This window comes from Rhagoletis pomonella, unplaced genomic scaffold, assembly GCF_013731165.1.
Source record: "Rhagoletis pomonella isolate Grant_MI unplaced genomic scaffold, Rhpom_1.0 Rhpom_scaffold_00007, whole genome shotgun sequence".
NCBI classification, from domain to species: Eukaryota; Metazoa; Arthropoda; class Insecta; order Diptera; family Tephritidae; genus Rhagoletis; species Rhagoletis pomonella.
Window position 1 is genome coordinate 58380753 of NW_023458561.1, and position 17695 is coordinate 58398447.

The 17695-nt window shown below is 38.5% G+C and overlaps 1 protein-coding gene across 1 annotated transcript; it reads left to right on the forward strand.

The window, feature by feature from the left end:
• Positions 1 to 2123: 2123 nt before the first annotated feature.
• Positions 2124 to 16240, forward strand: LOC118743177. The gene is made up of 4 exons (XM_036475714.1): positions 2124 to 3007; positions 13560 to 14685; positions 14809 to 15076; positions 15241 to 16240. The coding sequence occupies exons 1-4, from the start codon at positions 2920 to 2922 to the stop codon at positions 15517 to 15519; spliced, it is 1761 nt and encodes a 586-aa protein (XP_036331607.1). The 5' UTR covers positions 2124 to 2919; the 3' UTR covers positions 15520 to 16240.
• The last annotated feature ends 1455 nt before the right edge of the window (positions 16241 to 17695 follow it).

Below are 17695 nucleotides of genomic sequence, written 5' to 3' on the forward strand. Positions count from 1 at the left end.
TCGCAGCAGGTAGAGAGCAAGTAAAAGCTTAGGAGACGTATCCAACCCCGATGTGGGTAACTTTTCACAACTGACAGCCGCTACCCAACACCCCACCGCCTGTAATGCCATCGCCACCTGTTCGTATTTCATTGAACTACAGTTGTGGGTGAAAAAGTTGCGGCGCGCGGCCTTTGAGGCTGGAGCATATGTATGTATGCAAGGGAAAATTGAATGCAAAGTTAATTCGCAAAACAATGGCGCAGTAGTGATTGTTGCTTTTGGCCGCAAAATTTCATTTCGGTATATGTGTGTAGTAGAGGAGGTGTGGAGAGGCGGTGGTAGGCTTTTGCCTTGCCTTCGTGTTTGTGTGCAGCTGTGTGTGCCTGTGCTGTTGGTTACTCATACGCCTGCGTGTACCTAATTGCTGAGGGGTTGTATCTACAGTGTTTAAATAGCGCAAAAATAGGAGATAGAATTTAATTCTAGATTTTAAGTGGACACTTCGTACATTTAGAAATCAAATGGTGAACTTACTTACGAGCACGCAATTTTCAGGGTGCACTACAGTACCTACATAATTTGACAGAATTTTTATCGCATCTTTCAAAAAGTGTCTTATATATATATATAATATGCCTTTAAGTCCTTCAAAGGACAATCGCCTGTGCTGTACGATAGCTTTTTCTACAACACCTGGTGCTGCTATTGATGTTATGCTACGCTTACCACCAATTTGCACCTTTACATGTGGGAAAGTCTTAAAGACCACCTGCTGGCTTAAAAGCAATGAATGTTGGTGTGATACTTTGAGGTCCAGGTTTCGGTGTCTATATCGAAGATAATGGGGATGAGCTTCACTTTTCCCTTTGGGAAAATGCCTCGGTATTCCAAGCCGAGTTATTTGCAATTCTAAAGGCCATGGACTACGGGGTGGAAAATACATGGAGAAGCAGGAGTTTACGTGCCAAGCTGCGCTCAAGGCATTGGCTAGACCTTTAACTACTTGGAGATTGGTTCGGCAATGTAAGTCTCGACTAAATTATGTTGGGAAATCTAACCAACTTGTCTTACTGTGGGTGCCCTCGGCCATCAAAGCCTCCGTCAGAAAACGGATGAATATTTCGCTCTGGCGAAATTCGTGTTACCCTCTTCATTGAGAAGATTGGACTGCAGACAAGTTGTAGGACTGTTGATTGGATGCTTTACTTGGCACAAACACTTGACTGTGACTCCCACTTGCCCTTCCTGCCTCGTAGAGGATGAGAAGGTGGAATAAATACTTTTTGTATCTATGCACCTCCGTTACAAGGATTAGCTATGAGGTTTTTGGCAACGACGTGTTGGGAGATGAACAGCTGAGCCCCAATAATCTGTTTCGAATTTTTCGAGAATCAAATGCATTGAAAACAGATTACAACGAACATGAAAATAGTAGGTACACTAGGCGGCATGTAGCCTGTGTTCTGTTTTCTGCATTCCTTGTTATGTATGTACATATGTATATGTATATAGTTCCGAAAAAAGGTCTCCCATTTCAAACCAAAATTGGTTTTGTGAGGTTAAAAAGAACAACAAATTTCATCTTATGAATTCTGACTTGAGATTCGGATCTAGTGATCCAAAATCGGAATTCATTGCTCTAATTCGCCATACAGATTCTGTTTATTGTTTATTTTATGACGCTTTGCTACCATTTCTGCTTATTCATTCATAATAAATCTGCCAGTTTTTCATGCACATATACCATCTCCTATGAAACACCGTGCTCTACTCAACTGAACCGGCTACTGTATTCTTTGTCTTGAAAAGCTGCAATAATTTTTTTTTCTTCATTTAACGTTTGTTACTTAGTATCCCTTGCAGCGAGCGGCAGGAGCATAAGCGGCAGCTTGGCGCTCCACCACAAAACAACCCTATGCATACGCTCTACTCTGCATGCGGAGGCGTTGGGACCGTTGGCTTATGCGACGACGACACCATTAACATTTTGCGTCACAGCTTGCACAAGCTACAAGTTTCCAGCGAACCGATTGCCGCCGAGGAGGCAACCGAAAACCGAACCCGAACATATGTATAATATGTAGATGGCCAAGCTCCAACCGTGGGACGTCAACGCCAGCATTTTCAGTACAACGGGATACTTCGTTGCTACCAAAACGAACGAAAACGAAACGGAAAACCACTTCGAACTGAAGAAAGCAACCAACTAGTACTACTTATAACTGTTACTCTGAAAATATATACTGAGCAAAAAACGCCTACACACAAAAATTGTTGAAATCTGTGAAATTTTAACTATTTGCAAGTGAAAAGTGTAAAATCGAAAAGTGCATTCGAAAAATAGGCGTAATTTTGTATAAAGTTTCGAAAAAGTGTAAGTGAAAAATTTAGCAACAAAAGCGAAAAATCTGCTAGCTACGTACGAATATTTGCCAACTGCCTACGCGCGTACGAAAATCGATAGCAAAACGACCAGCAGCCAAGCCAAGCCAGCACAGCACAGCAGCGACCAAAGAGCGGCCAGCCAGCGGTCGCGCGAACAAGAAACCAGCAAGAAAACAACAACAGCAACAACCAGCAATTGTGTGCACTGCATTAAAAGGGCAAACGCCAGCAGCAGCAGCATACATACATACATACATACACGCGCACGCACACGCACAGTGGGTCGGCGGCACACAGCCACACGCACCGGCATACGTACATATGTACCATATGGCAGCTGAAAAAAGCATAGAAAAACAAGTGTAATTGCAATTTTCCACTGGATTTGCACTTCAGAGCAATCAAATAACAAGATTGCGTGGAACTCTGAACTTAATAACTCAATTTGAACTGCGGCTGGCTGTAGCGCGGAAGTGAGTTAACGAGAGGAAGTGTCAGAGCTGTAAGCTGTGAAAATTACAAAAAGAACAAAAAAAAAAAGAACTTTAAAATATGGCTAAGCGTGGTGCAATTGCGTTGGCGCTGCTCGGTGCAGTGCTGCTCAACATTTTGGGTCACTGCGAAATGTCCGTTTACCCAGGTAGGTATTGGCTAAAAATAGCACTTGCACGCAATTACAACACAAACAATAATAATAATAGATACCAAAGCAAGTTATTCACACAATAACAAAAACAAAGCGTATGGACGCAATTACATATGTACATACACACACACACCCTTCCTCTTTGGTACAAAAAAAAAAAACAAAAAATGAAAAGACAAAACAAACACGCGTATAAAATTAGAAATGGAATTCAAATTAGTAGATATTTATAAATACTTTGAGGCACACATGCAACCCATACAAATCCACACATACATACATATTTATCAAGAAACAGGCAGAAGCTTGAAGAAAATGGTTAGACTTCAGGCCTCTTTGCTGTTATTACCTTTTGCTATTTTTAAACATTTCCTCTTACTTGCGTGCCGTATGCCATTTCATCGAATCCCCACATTCGATTATATCGAACAATCAACCAAACGAACGTTCTGTGTTATTAGCCATGCCACAGCCCGAATGCACCTCACCAGTAACTTCGTGTTTATTGGAACGAAGACACTCGAGCTGCCACAGGAAGTAAGGATTGGGGTTGCCATTGCGAAAATTTCTTTGCTTCTAAATTAAAACTGTTTCCGCTCACCAATTTTGTGCTAGAAAGCGAAAATTCGGTTTTTTTTTTGAAACTGTGTATGAAAATTTTCATAAATTAAAATTTTTTTTAAGTATGTATATTGGGAGGCCCGACTAAGCAAAAATGCAGAAATTAACAAGCGAATTGATCGCTTACACCGTGGACAGTAAATTTTACAAAAAAAAAAAAATTCTATATATTCGTGAAACCATGGGCCAAATATAGTAAAACTACGTTTTTACTTTTTTTTCGCTGACGTCAGGATTTTTCAAAGGACTTTGAAATTCGAAAAATATAATTACATCAAAAAATTGCGCAATGTAGTAAAACGGTATGACTATCACATTAAAGTGAAAATTCTGTAAAATTTAGGCCGATTAAATTTTCTGGAGCATACGGACTATTAGGTATTGAAAATGTCCTTTTAACATTTTATCATTGAATATCCTTGAAATTATTTTCGAAAAAATTATATGTTAAGGACTAATATGCACTCGACCACATCCTCGAATTTCGTCCTGCGAACTTTATTCGCCTAAAAAAATTAAACTAATTAAAAGGACACATTCAATACTTATTCGTCCTTGTGAGCCACAAATTGTAATGGTTTGTAATTCTACAGAATTTTCGCTTTCATTTGGTATCCATGCTGTTTTTCTACATTGGATTGAATATTTTAAATAATTTTCGAAATTAATAATGTCTTTGAAACTACAAAATCCTTAAAAAAATACTGACCACAGATAAAAGCTAAAAAAAATATATATTTGGCTCATAGTTTCATAAGTATATTGACTGCTGCATGTGTTTCGAAATTTTTTCTTGTTTTTGTCGTATAGTAGTATTTCTATGAAAAGAATTTTCTAAAATTGTCGGATAAAAAATATAATTTGAGGATAGACAAATGCACGGGCATGTCAGAATAAGCTAAACTGCGACCTCAAAGGTCCTTCGCATCTCTAAAGAGAGTCCTCAACCCAGTATGCCCAATACGCCATCGGCTTCCCTAATGAATCCTAAAAGAGCCTTTGTAGTCGAATTCTTTATTTCTAAAGTCTCAAAGAAGTTTTCCGAAGTTTCCTTGTCCTCAACGGAGAGCCGGTATTCCGACTCTATGATAACACCTATTCGATGCATATGAAAACGTAGTTGTTTGTGGCCCGTTGGGACAGCGGCCAGGTTGGAAGCAAATAGTAGGGACTCCGCAGTGGCCCAGCACGCAGCACAGAGTTACTGTATTTTTTGCTGCCAGTATTTGAAGTGTGTTAAACCAGGCTCTACCAAGTATGGATTTTATCATCCTGTTTCAGAGGGTCCAGTTGGTTTCTTGGCTGTCTGAAAAGATATATAGGAAAGCACCGTTCAAAGTTGCTAAAACTTCAGCTTGGAACACCGTAGGCCGTGGGAATTGCTGGTCTGGTGGCGTGTCCATAGACATCTGCATCTGCTCTGTCATCCATCCTTGAACGTACTATTGGACCTATCTGGATTCAAGAACACGAAGTCCAACATTCGCCGTCTGGGATTTTCATTGGAACTTTCTGCCAAAGCAGATCTCTTTGGTTATGAAGTCAGAAATTCCGCATATTTCCCCATCCTGGTATCTTCCTATGAATAACTTCGTGAAGCTTCTTTATATGGAAGCAGTAATTGGACAGTCTATCTTAGAAACTCTCGAGGATCGGTACTGTCGGTAGTACTCAGTAAATTGAGCAAGTGATCTGGCACCTGTTGCTTGAGCTAATCAGCCCTACTGTTCGAGTGTCAGGTCACTTGTTCAATTTGGTGAATACCCCAATTAATTAAGTAGTTGTTACAGTTCATAACCGCGTGGATTCACAAAGGAGGACTCTTTAATGTCCAAGCATGCGGGACTACCACCGCAATCTAACATTAGCTAACCAAACCCTAGGGAACAGAGGCTCTTCGTCTGCGAAGGGTGGTGATTGAACTCTCGACGGTGATAATTTTTATTGAGGTTCGGGTGTTATCAGAAGAGATTATGTAGGGCACTTTGAGGTGAGGTGTTCTGACAGTTCTCCAGCATCGCCTACTCTCTGGTGGCTAAACTGCCTGATGGAGTTTCGATACTTATAGCGAGGAATTTTTGCCTAAAGATTAATATGCAGCTCTCAAAAACTCCATATAAAAAAACGCACAAGAAATGGAGAAGAAAAATTTCTTGTGTCAGACATCAAAATTCCTTCGACACTACTATTCACCCAAACGAAATAATGGCATTTTTTTCTTGACCGCGTTCTTAGGAGCTGGATACTAAGCTAGAGGGTGATGATTGTCTGAAATAATATACGAAATTGAGCAAGTATAATAACACCATATAATGGTAGTCTGCATATTGAAATTAGAGCCGCAACATTTGAAAGAAAAATCACGAAATTGGCAACCCTATTAGAGATGTGGTTGATGGTAGAGAACTTTAGCTTCGTCGAGCCTGAGTGTTGAATTCAACACGCAAAAGCAATCAATTGAACACTTCACGTATCGAGTAGATATTTTAGACATACACACACACCCAGATAATTGTATTGACACACACCCACACATGTATGTATGCATATACAGCATAATCCCATTAAATATTTCTAAGAATACGCCATTCTGAAGTTAAGCTAAGGGGGGCAGCGGAGGCAAATAACGAAATACTAAAACAAAAACGGATTAAGCACATAGGAAGAAAAGTGTTGATTCAAGAACTCGGGCGCGTTGTAGCCGATTATCTGCCTCACTCCACTCCACTCAACTACAACAAAATAAAATTGTAGCAACAATTATCCACAACGAATACAGAATTTCTTGTAATTGCTAGTGGCTTTCGTGCATACACAGTTGGTAGTGTAAAAGGCAAATGGAAAATCAACACTGCTCGGCACTTCATTGAGCCATTCGTACGTTCGGTCGCGCTTGCTTGCCGTTCACATTTCATGCGCCTGCATATAGTATTACAAAGAAACGCGTCAGCATAGCGCTCGCGTCTATCGCCACCACCACCACCACCACCACCCCTCAACCAAAACGACCTGCTGCACCTTTGCATTCTAAGAATTCCAAATATAGACTTTAGCTTACCTTACCTTTTACCTTCCATAGCCAGCAGAGCCGCAGCAGAGAAATGTAATACGTAAAACATTTTCCAACATCTGGTACAATTTTCATGCTCTTTGTTGTTGTTGTTGGTAATAAAGTTTGCGTGCGCTGTGCTTGTTTTTTTTTTGTCATCCTTTTTATATACATTTTTTGTATGAAAGTAGTTACAGTTTTTGTACGCTCACCACCGTTTTTTTTTTTAATGAAATTACCTTTGCTCATACTTTCTCTACCCTCAATTTAACCCTGTTATTTAATAGTTTATGGTGAAGTTACTTTTGCTGCTGTACTTGTATGGGGTTGTGCAGGATTTTACGTTGTATTTCAGTCGCCGATGTCCGATTAAAAGCATATAAATAGAATTATTGGCTTCCGATGTGTTTCTGATAATCACTAGACAGTCGGGCAGAAATGGAAATGGATTATGTATAAAGATAAAGATAAACAACAAAAAAGTTCAAAAAACAGCATCAAAAATCGCATTATTATGATTCCGAAGAAAATTTGTTTAAAATATTTTTATGCAAATTTTTTAAGCTTAAACAGTTTAGTCATCTGAGGCAAGTTGTTCAAAAAATATTGAAAAAAAAAAACTATTTTAAATAATAAAATTTTTGAAGGTATTTTCAAATCGGTCTAGTCAACGTAAATCTTAATATTTTTAGAGATATTTTTATGAAAGTCTTAACTTATAATAGATTTTATAATTCAAGTGGAAAAACAGGACCGATTTTTGTTTTGTATGGGGAGTGATGCAGTATAATGTACATATATTAGGATAAATGTATTTATTTCTAGGATTTTCAAGCAACAATATTTTCTAATCTTTAGTGGTTGAGATATGGAATTGAATTTTATGAAAAATTCCCCAAAAAACAAACAAAAAATCGGTACATTTTTTCTAAATTTGTTACTATTTTCTAATTTAAAAATGCATGTGCATAAAATTAGCGCCCATAGCATACAAAAATATTTATAAAAATATGTGTGTGTGTTTGTATGTACATATGTATCATAGTGTTTAAAATCAGATACAAATGCGCGCATATATCCATAGTATACATATCTACGAGTTACATTCACAAACACGCGCGAGCAATCATAGACGCGCACAATTACGTATAGACACATCCATACATATAGATATTTATGCATATTCCTGCATCTAACCAGTCATTATTTTATCATACATACATAAAAATATAAGATATGCACACATACGTAAGTACATACATATTATATAGCATACATATAGGCGCTGCTGTATCTCTTATCCTTGCCGACGTCATTGCCCAAAGCGGATACCACCAGTTCTACAGAAACAAACTGAAACTGAAATGAGATTACCACCCCATCGAACATATTCGCATACCCTCAACCGCATACGCCACGTCCGCCCACCTCGCTACTCACCACACCGCAATGGCAAGCAACACTGCTGATTAAACGAAAAAGCAGCAACAATCAAGTGAGCGAACTTTGTCACCATAGTCGTTGAGTAGCCGAACAACACAACAGATGTCGTGAAGAGAAAGTGTAAAAAAAAATCACAAAAACACAAAAAAAATGTATTTCTCACACCCACCAGCAGCTAGAATAATACTTGAAGAACAACAGCAATGGCAACAACAACAACAAATATTAACAGCTCAAGCGACACCATAACACAATCTAGCATACCCACAACCACCCACGGCATAGGCCTTGCTAAGCCACCCCGCCACTCTCTTGCGAGTGAATTGAATTCATGCGTTCAGTGTACATTGGTGCTCGAGGGTGTTGGCCTTGTCTTAACTGTTTAGCACAGCAGGTACATACAGTTACTTTTCTTATCTAACACACTTGGCTTTAAATCCGACCTGCCTTCAATCCCTCCCCGCTCTCTCTCTCTCTCTCTGGAGCTACAATTCATTTACGAACTATCTGCGGCGGTATGTTGCAGAGCTCCACTGGTGGCATCAACGCGGTCGCAGCGTTGGTAAGAAGCTTGGAGATTTCAGAAGTTTTTCATGTTGCCGCTGTGTGTGTAATTGCAATAGAAAAGTTTTGGGTTATTTTTAAACTTAATGCTGTACGCTCGTTGCTGGTGAATTTCAATGACTTCTTTGAATGGCCTTACTGGTGGTGGTAGTCTCTGTGTGTAGATATCTACTTCCATCATCTATTCTATGTAGTATTTGCACTGCATTTACTTGAGTGCCTCATTTAGTTTGAGTTCTTCCATTCTATATGCTTACAATCCGGTACTCGTACTTTCTGGGCTATTTTTGTTATTTCTACAATTTCTGCAATTTCGTGCGCTCAAGCTGATACCAATAATCAGGCTCAGCGGAAATTTTCATGCCCTAAATTCGTTAATTAGCTGTGTAAAAAAGGAGATAAAGTCATGGCTGACGAAGTGTGAAACTATTTAAATTTTTAATCAGCTCATTTACGTGCGTCGATTTATACGTAAATATGTATGTATGTACATTCATGCATACAAATGTGTGTCGTGGAAATTTTTAGGTTCAATTTATTACTATTTTTTTTTGAGAAGTAAGCGGGTGTCCTAGGGCAGCCGCTGTGGTATAGTAGTTAGCAGTGCGCGCTACCATTCCGCCGGGTCGGGGTTCAAGAAACACAAAATATTTTTTTCTAATAGCGGTCGCCTCTCGGCAGGCAATGGCAAACCTCCGAGTGTATTTCTGCCATGAAAAACAGCTTCTCATAAAAATAAGGAGAAGCTCGGCCAAACACTAACATATTATGTGTAAGCGCCAATCGATTTTATTAAGTGGGTGTACTTTGTTAACTTTGTCGACAATTAAAGTAATTAATGTCACACTTCCGAGTTCCATTTGTTGGAAATTTTAAAATAATTTTTAAGAATTTTATTTTAATTGCGATCTATTACATACATACATATGCTATCCATTCCTAAAATCAATTCCACTATCGATTTATGGCACTGAAGCCCGGGCGTGAGAATTGGCGTATTGTGCCTGGCCGGAAATACTACACAAGTACATCTTACTAATATCATAAATTTGAAAGTTTGTGAGTGAGTGAGTGCAAATGTCAAACGAAAGGGGTTACAACACGATTTATTAAAAAAAAAATTTTTTAAGGGGGTTGCCACCTTTTAAAAAAGTTTAAATCGATGAATTAATAAGTTAAGTAAGGTATCACAACAGTGTGGGCGTCAGACGGCGTTAAAAACGATTTGCATTAAAAAATATTTTTAAGAGGGTTGCCACCTGTTTAAAAAGTCAAAATCAAATTAATTTACAATATTTTAGTGCGGCTATCAAACGAGAGAGCTTTAAGAAAGCTTTGCTTCAAAAATATGTATGTAGTATTTGTAAAATGAGCTGCCACCTGTTTAGAAATTCAAAATCGATTTGATTAACTAGTTTTTGATACTAACACTTTAAAGTTTTGGATGAAGATGTAATTTAATATATCCTACTAAAAAATATGAAAAACGCATTTTGAAAAGAAGTGTTAGTGCCTTTGTGAATTAAGCTAAATATGTAGTGTACGACCAAGAAAAGGGTCAGTTAACACAAAATCAGCTGTTAGCTCATACGTAGATTAACTCTCCACAGTGAAAACGCCATTAAATAAACCAGGCATCAGACATGAAAATTTTATTTGGGATAAGACCGATTTCTAGTCGATTTTTAATTTCGAATATGAATTCAGAATTACTTTGTGAAATCAGGTTTTTTAAATGTCATAACCTAAAAATGAGAAAAATGCGGTTTTGACCCATTTCCTTAGAAAACTATAGAAAGCATTTAAAAGTTATACCTTGCCCCTCTCAAGCCGATACATTTCTTGAATAACTTATTTTTCAAGGGCGAAATTTTATTTTTAAAATTTCAAATTAATGCCTTTCTTAAAAAGGATAGGCAAAGGGACAATAGTTAAATTGCCTCAACACCAATTTCGCGGTAAAAAAAAAGTTTTCGAGCTAGCCTAACGGCATGTGATAGAGCAAAATATATGCATACTTTAGAGCGCGAAAGCCGAATTTTACGCATTTTTAGGTTAGGATTTTGATTGGATTCTGAGTTCAGATACGTATTCAGCCACCCAAAAATTACCCCCACTAAATCTCAGATAAAATCAAGAGTTGAGAATTTGTCCAGTAATGTTATTGTTTAGTACACTGCCTATTGCCGCCCACTCAGTCTGGATGGGAATCACTTGTGACGACGAATGCAGGAAATGCATGAAGCTAGGGTGAAGGAAATGTTTTAACATCTTCTTGCCTATGTCTGGCGCTATCAAGAACAAAACTGAAATAAATATGGGCTACTCACTTTGAAAAACTAGAAGATGTCTCCAATGTTGAACCCAAGCGATACCAAACTTGTGTAGAGGGCCCATTTTGAAGCGGCATGCAAATCCTGGGGATGCAACCCAAGGATTCCAAAATGGATGTACACCATGATAGCGAGACCAATAATAACCTGTGGGGTTGTGGCTTGGATATCCAGAACTACTCTACCAACGTCTCGCGAAAGAGGGCTTTGGTAAAGGTAAGGTCTTATCATCTAGGAACAAAAACAAGCAGTTTTGTTCTATAGAGACGATATGCATAGAGTAGTATTTTCGAAAGAAGTTCTAAGCTTGATACGAGTATATACAGCTAGACGACCTGGAGTACCACTTCATGGAGAGACACATCAAGGCGAGCACACTACAGCGGTTAACAAACAACGCAAAGAACCCGAAGGGTATTGGAGCAGGCGTATACGGACCTAGATCGAAACTTTGGGAGCCCTTGGGAACGTTTACAATCATCCTTCAAGCGGAAGTCTATGCCATTAGTATGTGTTCAGAGATTAACCTTCGTTGGAACTATTGAAATGGAGAGAACCTTATTATAAATGATAGTCAGGCGGCACTTATAGCTCTCTCATCCTTCGAGGTCAAATCCTCATTGGTCCTGGTGTGCAGAGAGAAGCTTAGGCTTCTCTGAGCTAGCTGAGAACAATGCTGTCCAACTGATTTGTGGTGCACTTGGGAGACGAAGGAAATGAGGAATCCGATCGATAAGGAAGTGCTCAGAAAATGAAATACCAAACTGAGCGAACCCATAAACCTTCCCAAAGAGAGACTATAGAATTATTAAATGTCATTGTAGGCTAAGGGTCAAGCGATCTATGTCACTTTTATGGCTCCACCAAAGAAACATCATTGCGCCTCCTCCAGGAGGGTGAGGCCCTTTCACGGAAATTGGAGAGAAATTTAAGAACTCTCTTAAAAGACAAACAGACACATTTATGAAAGCAATTAACTTTCTTCAGTTGTAGCATACATTTAGGCAAAATATTAAATTAAAGAATGAAATTTGGCGCCAAATATTAACAAAAAATCCGCTTTTAATTTCTGCCATAACGGTATTACGACCAAAGTACTTAAGGGAACACTGACAGATGATATTTCGTTGAATTTTTTCTATCTGCCGCGTTTCTATAATGAATTTAATGCTCTGAAAGGTACATAAATTCCATTTTAATAATTACAACACGTAAATCGCATTGGATTTCGTGTGGGCGTTTAAAGGAAACTTTGACTTACATAAAAAAAAAAAATCGCATCTCTTGTTGGATTTTCTTGGCATTTTTCCACGCAATTTTTTGATAAACCGCCTACACAATTCAACTGTAAGCTGTTGGCTGTTTTTGATATCTGTCTAACTGAAATATTTACCATCAAATGAATTTGTGTGTAGGCGGTTTGTGGCATACAAAAGCAACATTAAATTTCTGCACGCGCTTAAACTCCAAGATAAAAGTTGCGATTCATTTTCTTATGTGAAATTTCTATATTTTTTTTTTTTTTTGGTTTCGAAAATTCTCTAGCATCTACAAAATATGCAAAATTTATATTTGTATGCAAAGGTAAAACAAGCCAGAGAAAACTTTTCCATTACGAATATCGAAGTTTTATAATGGATTTTTCTCAGAAAATTTCAGTTGAGCTTATCAAACGCAGAACGAAAACCACTCAATAGACGTAAACGCGCATATGTATATATATGTAATTATGAATTGAAATTTCTGGCCGCGATATTAGGTTAGGATGGGTTAAAAAATCCGAATATCTAAATATCCGAATAGAATGTTGATATTCGGATATCCGAATAGTGTATAGTTTCCCGGGTTCTCGAATCTAAAAATTAAGCATAAAATCTCAATTGTTTGTGTATTATGAAGTGTACTGTTATTTATTTTGCAATTAATAGATTCTGTAATTTTGAGGAACATTTTACGAACCCGTTCAAATACTTTTTAGAATACCTAGATAGCCAAATAATCGGATACTAACCGGATAACCAAATGAACGGATATTAACCGTCGATCGACTGTCGATCCTTTTGAGAATCGAGTTCTGAGTACTTTTGGGATCGATACTACCCAACACTAATAAATACTAAACTTTTCCAACTTAACGCCTTCTCTCTGGTTGGGTAATCCTTCGTATCCTTGATGTCGACGTCGTCCACGTAGAAATATTGCGCTTTTCCTTGAAATGGAAATGTTCGCAATGTAAATTATAAATGTAGAAACAACTGGACAGAATAAAAGTGGAATCGTATTGCATACACAGTGGGAAAGACAGCAAGCAATGAGTGGCATGAAATAAGCTAAATACACCCCGATACAAAACAACAAAAGCGCTTACAAAGGCGAAAAAATGCAAATTTTATTATTAAAAAAAAATTGAGCTCACCCCTCTTCAGAAACCTAGTTATTTACTATGCCGTTATAAGCATTTCACTTCCTTATTCTTATTGTATTTCAACCGTTATACGACGATTACTTAACTTTAACGCCTCTTGTTCACTTGCAGGGCTTCGTCGCAAACCGATTCGCCAATTTCTGCAACAACCTTTTGATGTATCATCCGATTATTTGTCCCAACTAATGGAGGAGAATGCGCGGCGACGTTTACAACAAACATTCGAACAACAATTGGAACGCATCAATATGCAAATGAATCGCCAGCGACAGCGCGAAGAGCAACGTGAACGTTTGAGTCAACGTCTGCAGCTGTTGGCCGCTGAGAATGCGGAAGCGAACGAGGAGGAGAGAGAGGGCGAGATCGATGTGGAATCGACCGAAATGGATGAGGACGTTTACGATGCCAATCGCAATCAATATAACAGCTACAAAAATTTCGAGAACAACAACGACATCAACACTGGCAATCAATACGTGGACACGAATGGTCTCTTTAGCTACAAATACCCACCGCCCAATATGGTGAGCTTAAATGGCGACGCCGTGGGTGAGCGCATACCCTTCGCAGTCGGGCCGGCCGATCCACGTTTTTACGAGCGCGACAGCGACGAAGCGGAGGGGGAAAACAATAGCGATGAATTGGATTCGCGCGCCTTGGACGACTACCAGGAATTTGTACCAGCCGAATCGCAGAATGTTGGCGCTAAAGTTGCGCCAGGCGCCGCAGTGGCTGCTGTTGAGCCTGATACCGCAAGCGAAACCGCCGCAACGTCACACGTCGCAACGTCACCTGACGCCGCCGCCGCCGCCGCCATTCCCGCTGATGCCAAGTCACCTGTGCTCGCGCCAGCACCTGTTGAAACAACCAAATTAGTCGACGGCAATACGGCCACTTTCCATCGCATCAAACCGCAGAGCGTTGCTGCGGCAGCGGCGGTCGCAGGCGCAAATGTCGCAGCGGCAATGAAGCCCAATGCACACGAGTCGGCGAGCGACGACAGTAATCCACGACACGCGCTCATCGACAAGCTGCAGAAGGAAGGCAAGTCGGTGGTGGCCATGCACAATAGTCGCGAGGCGGCATTGGGCGGCGGTAGTGATGCCAATGGTGGTATGGTGGTGCGTCAACATTTGGGCGTGGACGGTGAGATGGGCATGTATCTGGTGGCATTGATTGCAGGCGTGAGCGCCGCTGTGACAGTGGGTCTGATAGCGCTCGGCATCGCTTGGTACACGTAAGTCTATTCTCCTACTACATATTTACGCACATACGCAAGTAGCGCGCTAATGCATGACGCGTGGCATTACTGTTGTTTACTTAACGTGGCATTTTTTTTTTTTTTGTCAAACTCTTGCAGATTACACCGCAAATCAAAGGCTGCAGCGGATGTTGAATATCCGGCATATGGCGTGACCGGACCGAATAAGGACATCTCGCCCTCGGGCGATCGCAAATTGGCTCAAAGCGCACAAATGTACCATTATCAGCATCAGAAACAGCAGATAATTGCGATGGAGAATCGTCAGGCGGCGGAGGGCAGCTGCGGCATGTCGGATGTGGAAAGCGATGATGAGGAGAACGAGGAGGGTGATTACACTGTGTATGAGTGTCCTGGTCTTGCACCGGTAAGTCTGTCTTGCAAATCATATTTGCACATAGAATTATATTAAGTGTGTCGAACGAGTGGTTGAGCAGGCGGAGAATAATAAATTTATTTTCCATTTTTTTCTTCGTTTTTTTTTTTGTTTTTGCTTCTTCATCGATTTCCAACACTCCAACGCGTACATAGCCAATGGGCGAAATGGAGGTAAAGAATCCATTGTTCTTGGATGAAACGCCAGTTACGCCATCGAGCAGCATGACCGCCACTACAACAGCCACCACTTCAACTCCAACCATTAGCAACAACATAACACATGCCACACCACAACAACCACCCACACAACAACTCGGCAAGAAGCCAACCACTTATAAAGTTGTTGTTGGCGCTGCACCCAATCCCAAAGCTACCTCAGCAGAGTCTACGTCTTCCGAGGAGAATAGCAAGAGAAAGAAGAATAAGAAGTAAGCGCAGAGGACGCAGCGCAAGAAGGAGGATGAAATGGAAGAGGTGGAGGAGGTGTAGGTGGAGGTGAAGCAGCAGCAGTAGCAGCAGCCTTTTGTGATGTCAAATTGAAAAGTGTAATGAGAAAGTGAGTGGATATGACTAAGAAATGGGGTCGGGATAATTAATTTAAATGAATTTGCTGGTTTATACACACTTACAAAGCGTAAAAATTGAAACCACTGACACCAGGCCAATTATCACAATTAACAATAAAGAAAAAACAGGTTATTAGAAAATACATAGTACTTGTGATGCATAAGTATTTGAGAGCATACTGAGTGTTGGACTTTATAAATATTTAACTACATAATACCAAAAAAATCCATCACTGTAATGTAAATAATAGCATATTTTCACATCGATGCGTATGGATGGACTTAAAAACGTTTGTGTTTAGTGTTAATAAAAGGCGTTGGAATTATTAAAAATAAGTTTTGCGAAATTTCAAAATTTACAATTTTTAGAAATTTCATTTTAAATCGACTTCAAAGAAGGAGGAGGTTATCAATTCGTCGGAATATTTTTTATTTTATTTTTTTTTTTTGTTATGTAAGTTACCACACAACTTTGGCCTACGTTAACCGATTGCTAAAATTCTTTTTTTGAAGGAAAGATGAAACCTCAGAGGTGGCCCCATATTAATTTGGTTTAGATCCGATCAATGGATCATGAAGAAATTAAGCGCGTTTTTAAATCTTTTATATGAGAATTGAAGTCGGTTTTGTTTTTTGCTTAAAAATTACTTGTTGGTTTATGTTTTTATCAAAAAAAATTAAGTACCTTAAAATTGTATGCTTTAAGATAAAATTTCTAAATTTAAAATTGTATGTAATACATCTAATTTTTTTGGTAACTTGTAATTTTATCAAAACAAAATTTAAATTACAAAAAAATTTATACTTTAAGCAACGGTTATACTTACATACATACATACATATAATACAATATAAAAAAAAATAGCCACTAATTTTGATTTATAACCTAATCATCTACTAAAAAATACCACATGGACACGAGCTTAGTGACTATTTCTGGCAGCGCTACGACATGGTTATTTTTTAATGGCGCACTTACTCATTAAAATGTTTGTCATTCTAATACACAGTGAAAATACGGCATAATTGAACGAAATTCCTGTGTAGTACACAAAGCTTTCGAAGAAAACATATTATTGTGTGTTTCCACGTCACACAAATTGTGTACGCGATACGATTATCAATTTGGTCTCGGAAAAACCTGCTCGTGATACTGTGTACAAGTCTCAATTTGAGATAAGCAGGTCAAACTTTGACTCAGTTTTGTGAATGTGACTAAAACTTTGCCTCATTGAGAAAGAATTTTAAGCAAGAAAGATTAAATAGAACAAAATAAACGGTTCAAAAGAATCAATAAACTATTAAAAAAAAATTAATTTAAAATAAGATGAAGTTGTTTCTAGAGAAATAGTTTCTCAGTTTTTATTTTAAAAGAACAGCAGAAGCTCAAGCGAAATCATATGCCGTAGCTTGATAGAAATTGATTTTTATTTGAGATCAGTCGCATAAGCATTTCCAATTTCAAATTGAAGTCGATTATCGAAATTGTGCAATTTCGGGCATAGTGAAACCGCTATGTAATATCGCTTTAACAATATTCTAAAAACGATTTTAATAACACTAAATAAAAGTCCACCAACGCAAACAAAAAATTACCATAATAGCATCATTTAAAAAAAGCGATGAGGAAATGTGCAGCTATGGTGTATTTAAGTCAGACTCAAACATTTTGTCAAGTTTAAAAAACTTTCAAAATTGCGATGAGAATATGAAAAAAAAAAACAACTAAGTATTGTGTACGTAAATTGCGCGAGGAATCAAATTCCTTTGCCAAAGAAACAAAACAAAACAATCCTTAACATTAAACTAAAGAAGGAATAAGTAAATAATTTAATTGAAAATATATCCACTAAAAATCAATTGGACTTTATAAAATAAGTTTGTTTGTCAAATTCTTCCCTATTTATACTATACCTATAGATTAGCTATAATTTTTTTCTAACAAATACATATGAACTTTACTCAATTACTAGTAAAAACGCATAGCGCTACACTGGCAGCATTGACAACTGCTTGACAGCTGTCAGCGAGCAAATGTCAAT